The sequence below is a fragment of the Salvelinus alpinus genome, chromosome 7, assembly GCF_045679555.1.
Source record: "Salvelinus alpinus chromosome 7, SLU_Salpinus.1, whole genome shotgun sequence".
Lineage (NCBI taxonomy): Eukaryota > Metazoa > Chordata > Actinopteri > Salmoniformes > Salmonidae > Salvelinus > Salvelinus alpinus.
Window position 1 is genome coordinate 13,508,660 of NC_092092.1, and position 8,329 is coordinate 13,516,988.

General features: G+C 41.6%; 1 protein-coding gene across 4 annotated transcripts; it reads left to right on the forward strand.

Moving 5' to 3' along the window:
* Window positions 1-1,858: 1,858 nt before the first annotated feature.
* On the forward strand, window positions 1,859-5,584 carry LOC139580490 (putative nuclease HARBI1). Of its 4 annotated transcripts, XM_071409236.1 has the most exons (11): window positions 1,859-2,240; window positions 2,552-2,622; window positions 2,710-2,886; window positions 2,977-3,038; window positions 3,121-3,207; window positions 3,295-3,336; window positions 3,405-3,578; window positions 3,658-3,693; window positions 3,791-4,345; window positions 4,627-4,738; window positions 4,833-5,584. In XM_071409236.1, exons 1-8 carry the CDS (start codon window positions 2,083-2,085, stop codon window positions 3,691-3,693), a joined length of 807 nt encoding a protein of 268 aa, XP_071265337.1. In that variant the 5' UTR covers window positions 1,859-2,082; the 3' UTR covers window positions 3,791-4,345; window positions 4,627-4,738; window positions 4,833-5,584. The 4 variants fall into 4 exon arrangements, with proteins under 4 accessions (XP_071265337.1, XP_071265335.1, XP_071265334.1 ...); XM_071409234.1 differs by adding an exon at window positions 4,415-4,530 and having other exon boundaries at window positions 1,859-2,622; window positions 3,295-3,578; XM_071409233.1 differs by adding an exon at window positions 4,415-4,530 and having other exon boundaries at window positions 1,859-2,622; window positions 3,658-4,345.
* The last annotated feature ends 2,745 nt before the right edge of the window (window positions 5,585-8,329 follow it).

The following is an 8,329-nucleotide window of genomic DNA, read 5'->3' on the forward strand; positions in this document are numbered from 1 at the left end:
ATAATTTAGACATTTTTTACTTTTACTTCACTTCATTCCTAAAGAAAATAATGTACTTTTTACTCCATACATTTTCCCTGACACCCAAAAGTACTCATTACATTTTGAATGCTTAGCAGGACAGGAAAATGGTCAAATTCACACACTTATCAAGAGAACATCCCTGGTCATCTCTACTGCCTCTGATCTGGCGGACTCACTAAACAGACATTTCATTTGTAAATTATGTCTTAGTGTTGGAGTGTGCCCCTGGCTATCTGTAAATAAAAAATTGATCAGACAGGATTACAGGGGTCAGACAGAGGTCACGAAGACTGATCAGCTGCATTCATCATCCACACACACTGGTTTGCTTAATATAAGGCATTTGAAATTATTTATACTTTTACTTTTGACACTTTTACATATGGTATATTTTAGTCAATACATGTGCTTTTGATAGTTACGTATATTTAAAACCAAATACTTTTAGACTTTTACTCAAGTAGTATTTTACTTGGTGACTTTCACTTTTACTTGAGTCATTTTCTATTTAGGTATCTTTACTTTTACTCAAGTATGACAATTGGGTACTTTTTCAACCACTGCAGGAACGGAAGAGATGGAATGGCATCAAACACATGGAAACAATGCATTTAATGTATTTGATACCATTCCACCTATTCTGCTCCAGCCATTACCACGAGCCCGTCCTCCCTAATTAAGGTGCCACCAACCTCCTGTGATACACTCACAGGTAAAGGAGACCCAGCTGTGTGTGGGTGTGTGAGCGAGGCGGTTATGTTTCGGGTCGCAGGGTTAAAGTTCAGATCTGCACCTGTGCCTCAGCCTAAACACAATACCTGTCACCAACAGACAGCCTTTAGAGCTGATGTGTGTGTGTGTGTGTGTGTGTGTGTGTGTGTGTGTGTGTGTGTGTGTGAGACAGGGGAGCAAATACCTGAGCCACGTGCAAGTCCACACACAAATTATTATTATTTTAAAAATATAATCGCAACTGACCTGAATTATAAAAAAGATAAATATCAGAGACACAAGCCTGGTTGCTAGACAGCCAGACAGACACATCTCATGGGTGGCATGCATCAGACCCTTCATCCTCTTGACACGGACAAATAAACCCTACACACACATCAAATAACCTTACAATGGAAAACAATGATCCCTCTCTAACATCATCTAACTGCTAATGACTTTATTTTCTTATCAGCAGGCTATCCAGGAAGTACTAAAAACTTTCTGCATTCCCCTGCCATATGTGTTACTATGACAATAGGGATATATAGGTGACACAAACTGCTGTTTAAAGGCCCATTGCAGTCAAAAATTCTGTTAATCCCGTGTTTAATGTCATATTGTAAAGCTGATGAATATAACACTGTAAAAGTGTGAAAACATTTAATCAGTGTTATTTCCTGTTCATTTCTGGTTGAAACTAGAATCTGCAATGGATCTTCTAATCGGCGGGCTTTGCAAGGGTGGAGTTTCAGCTTGCCTGTGACATCACCAAGCAGTACATTAGTAAATAGTCCAATAACAAAGAGAGTTCCAAACCTCTCTGCCAATAACAGCTAGTTTTCCCCTCCCTAATCAGACCACTCCCAGCATAATTCTTGCTCGAGGAAAAGTACATTTCTTTGTTGCTAAAAATATATATTTTTTCTTCTTTTGAACCATTTTGATGTAAAACTATTACAGTTAGGTACTTAATTGTTACTCAGAAATGAATTGATATCGATATAAAAACGGCCTTTAAGCTTTTGATCGCAGTATGTGAGATTCTACTGCATTGTTTTGTTGTTGCTTAGAGACGAAAGGTATATGTGTCTGTGTGTATGAAAACAAACAACGCAAACAGGGGCCTGTTGCACAAAAGTAGAATTAAGACATCCGGGATAAATGACTCAGCTGAGCTCAATGAAGCCAAAACATGTGCGTCCAGGCTTAATTGGTTGCACAAAGACCAAGCCAGGATGAGCAGACACGGATTCATTAAGCCAGGTGAAACCAATCCTGGATAGGTGCGCGCTCACGGCTCACTCAAATAGACCCCGCCACAGATCACAGATTAACTGATTTACCATGGCAACTAGAGCCGCGTACTTTTCCCCATCGGAAGCACAAATCCTCATGGAGGCATACGAGGAGGTAAAAGATATAATTAAGAAGAAAGGCAACACCGCCACAGTGATAAAGCAAAGAGAAAAAGCGTGGCAAAGTATTGCAGACCGCCTGAATGCGTAAGTAGTGCACAATTACACACTCACCGCTCCGCTGAAACATCACAATTACAATTCAAATATTTAATTCACATCTCCAAAAATGCAGTTGTACTGTAATTATGAAACGGTTAAATTTTTAATTGAAATGAACTGCAGATATGAGTGAAATTGTGTAAAGTAACTCCATCACACTGTATAAAGCTATGATAAATCTTTTGATATTTTTACTGAAAACAAGACAAAAATACCAAGTAATTTTTTGCAGTGTGACTCCATTAAATGTGTGTGTGTGTGTGTGTGTGTGTGTGTGTGTGTGTGTGTGTGTGTAGATTAAACATGAACGGGCCAAAACGGACATGGCAGCAGGTCAAAATCAAATACAAGAACATTCTGCAGAATGGTATGGTCCCTGACTAATATTTAACAAAGCACAAGCATATATTGTACCCAGAAGGTGCCTGCTCACACATTGTCTGTACTGTTTTAGCAGTGAAAAAGAATACCCACAGACAAGGCACGGGTGGTGGGTCACCAAAGGCTGACCTTACCCCAGCAGAGGACATGGCCTTGGAGCTAAATAAAGGCAGGCCCGTCTTAGAGGGGATCCCTGGGGGGAAAGAGACGAGCATAGGTTCCTCCCAAGATGCCACCCGCTTCATTCAAGGTATGTCCTTCCATCTCTACATGGGATACAACCACATTCATATTGAATCAATTTGGACTGTCTGACTTTGGTTTACCTATTGCCTTGCAGTGTCTGGCAGCACTGTGTTCCTGTTAGAGCCACCAGCACAAGCACCAGACGATGCTGATCCAGTGAGTACTCCATCAAAGGCATACTGTAGGCCTGGCATGTCTTGTCTACTAGCTTCAATATGAATCCGATTAAATGTGATAGGGTGAAGGCCCCAGTGCAGCAGCAACAGCACATGATGGAGACGATGATGAGGAGGAGACCATCTCTCTGGATTCCAGAAGGCATGAGGTATCATGTTAAGACTGTGAAAGTACTATTTACTCTACAATGGTGAGGAGTCCTCATCAAAATCAAAAAATCTAATTTCTTTTACAGGACCCAGATGCTATACAGTGGGAAAACCAGCCTGGCAACATAGTGCGTATTAATAAAAGGACACCACATCCTGCCAAATTCCAGCTGCGCTAATTGTATTGTGTTCACAGAGCTCACAAGCTATCAGAAAGTTGTATGGCAACCACCTCCGGCGCCAAATAGAACTGGCAGACATAGACATTCAGTACAAGAAGAAAAAGATGGAAAATCTTGCACTGGAGTCCGAAATAAAAAAGAGGACAATTAGGAAACTGGACCTTGAAATAAAAAAACTTGAGAGGGAGGTGAGATATGCCTTCAATGTACACTGTATGCTAACTGTAACACAAATGTATTAATCATTATTTTTCTTTCCTCCCCCAGCTCCAAGAAGATGACACAGCTCAAAATAAAAATTAGGTATATTCTCGTAAAGTCAAGTGAGCCATGACATGAGCTCTTATTGTGAGCACACAGGACGGTGGCATCTTTCTAAGTTTTTTTTTTATTTTCCCAGCAATCAGTACAACCAAGTCATCGTTATAAGGCATCGCCCTCTTTTGCCCACCCCCCCAGCACCAGGTGTGGCCACTAGCCTATATGAAGGCCCAAAATTGTGTGTTCCTTTCTGCTCTGACAATGGCATGCCCATTCGTGCGAGATGTGGTGGATGAAGAAGCACTTGTGCTGAGGAGAGCCTTCAGGCGAGAAAGGGTCTTCAGGGACCGGTTGGACCCACTGGCCTTCCCTGATGACCATCTATATGAAAGATACAGGTTTTCTGCAGATGGCATCAGGTATCTATGCAGACTACTGGGTCCCAGGATTAAGCACCGCACTGCACGGAGCCATGCACTGAGTGTGGAGCAAATGGTTTGTGTGGCCTTGCGCTTTTTTGCTAGTGGAGCCTTCCTGTACTCAGTGGGGGATGCAGAACAGCTGAACAAGGCCACAATTTGCCGCACAATAAGGAGTGTGTGTCTGGCTATCAAAGCATTAGCAGATGTCTTCATCTCCTTCCCTGGCCACAGAAGACTCTGTGACATCAAAGAGGAGTTCTATAGGATTGCAGGTAAGAGGATCTACAAATTACAGGACAACTGTTAACACATAGTAGGATACTCATTACTTTGTGTGACAGGTTTCCCCAATGTCATTGGTGCAGTGGACTGCACACACATAAGGATAAAAGCCCCCTCAGGTGCCCATGAGGCCGATTTTGTGAATAGGAAATCCTTTCACAGCATTAATGTTCAGGTGAACATAACTTTTTGATATTGTCCATTGACGAACACTCTGCATTGCCAGTGATGTGCATTGATTGGTGTAATATTCCTCATCTTATGATTTCAGATGGTCTGCAATGCTGACTGTGTGATCAGCAATGTTGTGGCAAAATGGCCTGGCTCAGTCCATGACTCCAGAATCTTTCGGGCCTCTGAAATCTATCAGTGCCTATCACAAGGTAAGCCACACAACCCCTATTTATAACCATCATGGCTGTGTCAAGAATATCACTGTGTTTATGAGGTAGTAATGATGAGATTTTGTGTTGACAGGTGAATTCTCTGGTGTGTTGCTGGGAGACAGGGGGTATGGCTGCCAGCCTTTTCTCCTGACACCTTTCACAGACCCCCAGGAAGCACAGCAGGCCTACAACCATGCCCATGCCAGGACCAGGGCCAGAGTTTAAATGACCTTTGGCCTCCTGAAGGCACGCTTTCACTGCCTTCACAAATTAAGGGTCAGCCCTGTTAGGGCATGTGATATTACTGTGGCTTGTGCTGTCCTCCACAATGTGGCCTGCCTGAGGAAGGAGAGGGCCCCCAGAGTGCCACCAGCCATGGACTGGGACAATCCGGCAATCTTCCCTGATGACGACAGTGGTCGGCTGCTGAGGGACCAATATGTGTTGAATTATTTTAGTTAGTATGTGTGCTTTCAATTTTGGTTAAATATGTCCTGCGGTGGCAGAGGAATTTGGGTTTTTTTGGGTTCGTTTTTTGACGAATTTGGCCTCTTATGATGTTTGTGCGGTATACTGTGTGTAATACAAGGCTGCAGGGAGGCTACTGCATCCATTCATTTGTCTGTTCAGTTGATGTGTATGGATTTGTCCTGCATTTATTTTAGTGTGCAGACATGCAGGGTGTGTTATATACAGACCTTTGAATGTGTATGTATCATTTTGTATAATATGCTTGGATTCTGTGCTTTCCATCTTGTAGAGTCACGGTGACTTCAGTTTCGAAAGGAGCTGATGGTTTACCTGCTTTGTTTTGTCCTTATTCAATAAAGGAACATAATGTTACACATTGTGTTTTTATATTCATATGGAATGTGTATTTGTTTATATGACAGAGTACTAGGGCCACACTGAAGAAAAAGGATAAAGTCATAAATTTATGAGGCTGGTTCTTTCTGCAGAAAAGCTACATATTGTTTTTACAGTTTTGATACTTATGACAATGTGATACTTAATATTCTGGCACATCAGCATGTCTTTGTTTATGAAACCATACTGAAGTACAATTTCACGAAATGCCCCACATCTGTCATTTTAACAACTGTCCTCCTTTAAAACAACTGGTTACAATATTATGAATTGTGTTTTTTTCCCCTCTGTGGCCCTAATATTCTATCATTTTATATATAGCCTTATAGTCTATGGGAAACTGTAAATTATCTAATGATAGCAACATCATCTAAAAATCATTTTTTATCCAAAATCATTGAAATTAATGATCACAAACGTTTAAATAATAACAGTGGGTCTAGTTATATGTGATAACAATGTATAGTGAGCAGTGAAATAACTATTGGTTTCCATTTGTGGTGACTGCTGACTGACATTAGGGATGAGATTAAATAGATCCTGGAATTTAGCCTGGTCTGGAGCAGGCTAGCTCCACAGAATAAATCTCCATGGTAATTTATACCATAACATATCCTCCTGCCCCCTATCCATCTTTAGTGCAACCGGATTACGGATCAATTGAGCCAGGATCACCAAGATATCCTGGCTTAATCCCTTATCCTAGTTTTGTGCAACAGGCCCCAGGTGTAACAGCACCTGTGGGCAACCTGAGGGAGTCTACTGCTCTGTTTATTGATCAGACAGGATTACAGGGGTCAGACAGAGGTCATGAATACTGATCAGCTGCATTCATCATCCACACACACACAGCTGAGGCCACATAGGCTACGTTTACACAGGCAGCTCAATTCTGACCTTGTGTCCAATTATCGGCAAAAGATCTGATCCGATTGGTAAAAATACCAATTATTGTTAAGAGATCAGAATTGGGCTGCCTGTATAAACACAGCCATACACACCGAGTGTCATGGATAAGTCCCTTAATCAATCAATTAATGTGATAGTTAATAAACAACAGTATAATGATGTTACACCCCTAGCCACTGATCTAAGGCCAGTTTAGCATTCTCTCTAATAGTTAAGTTAGTATTTCGGGAGAGGAAGCTGATCCTAGATCTGTGTCTAAGGGTTACTTCTACCTGAAGTCTTTAGAACAGCTTATTAAACAAACAGAGGACTTGTGCAGAAACCTTTCAATGGAAGTTCCCCTGAAACATGAGCTCTTTCATTCTTGACCCTTTCGAGTCAGTGCCAGACCGGAACATTCACATGATGTAAACATGTTTCTGTAGTGTGGATTTGGCTTAATGCATGGGAATCCATATTCTGTGTGTGTGCCAGTCAGCCTCTGTTGTAGCCAACCTGTCCTGCCTAAACCTTCATGTGTTCATTTTAATACAGGAACAGCCAGTCAGTCTAGGTAAAACAAGGGTGTGACTGTAAACTGAAGTGTGTTTACATTTGAGTTATTTTAGTCAAATGCAGAGCGACATACAGGAGCAATCAGGATTAAGTGCGTCGCTCAAGGGCTCATCAGTATATGTTAAACCTGGTCGGCTCATCAGTATATGTTAAACCTGGTCGGCTCATCAGTATATGTTAAACCTGGTCGGCTCATCAGTATATGTTAAACCTGGTCGGCTCATCAGTATATGTTAAACCTGGTCGGCTCATCAGTATATGTTAAACCTGGTCGGCTCATCAGTATATGTTAAACCTGGTCGGCTCATCAGTATATGTTAAACCTGGTCGGCTCATCAGTATATGTTAAACCTGGTCGGCTCATCAGTATATGTTAAACCTGGTCGGCTCATCAGTATATGTTAAACCTGGTCGGCTCATCAGTATATGTTAAACCTGGTCGGCTCATCAGTATATGTTAAACCTGGTCGGCTCATCAGTATATGTTAAACCTGGTCGGCTCATCAGTATATGTTAAACCTGGTCGGCTCATCAGTATATGTTAAACCTGGTCGGCTCATCAGTATATGTTAAACCTGGTCGGCTCATCAGTATATGTTAAACCTGGTCGGCTCATCAGTATATGTTAAACCTGGTCGGCTCATCAGTATATGTTAAACCTGGTCGGCTCATCAGTATATGTTAAACCTGGTCGGCTCATCAGTATATGTTAAACCTGGTCGGCTCATCAGTATATGTTAAACCTGGTCGGCTCATCAGTATATGTTAAACATGGGAATCTGGGCAAACAACACCCCCCCCCACTCTCCTTACATCAGTGCAAATAACAAGGCAAGATGGAATTTATCTTCCAATGAACCATGGTGATTCTTTCTATACACCAATCGTATCGCTTTGGCTCTAAAGCAGTGAAACCAACCAAGGTTAGTATTGTAGGGGTTCAGGAATCACTTTTTTAGGAATCAGGAATCACTTTTTAACTCAATAGTTCCTATCAGAATATATTTACTGTACTTTACAACTTACTGGCAGCAATATATTTAAGTTACACATATATATTTAAGTCTCTATTTTGAGAGAAATTCCTGATTTCAAATCTCAAGAAGAGGACTCCCAGTGCGTCTCTACCAGTTCATGAAATGACAAACTGATACTAGGTCTGGGGTCAAGGCGATCTTGTATCTGAAGCCTATAAACAATTGTCTGGGTTCACACAAATGCCCCCTAAAGGCCCACTGTCACTCACACCTGGCCAAA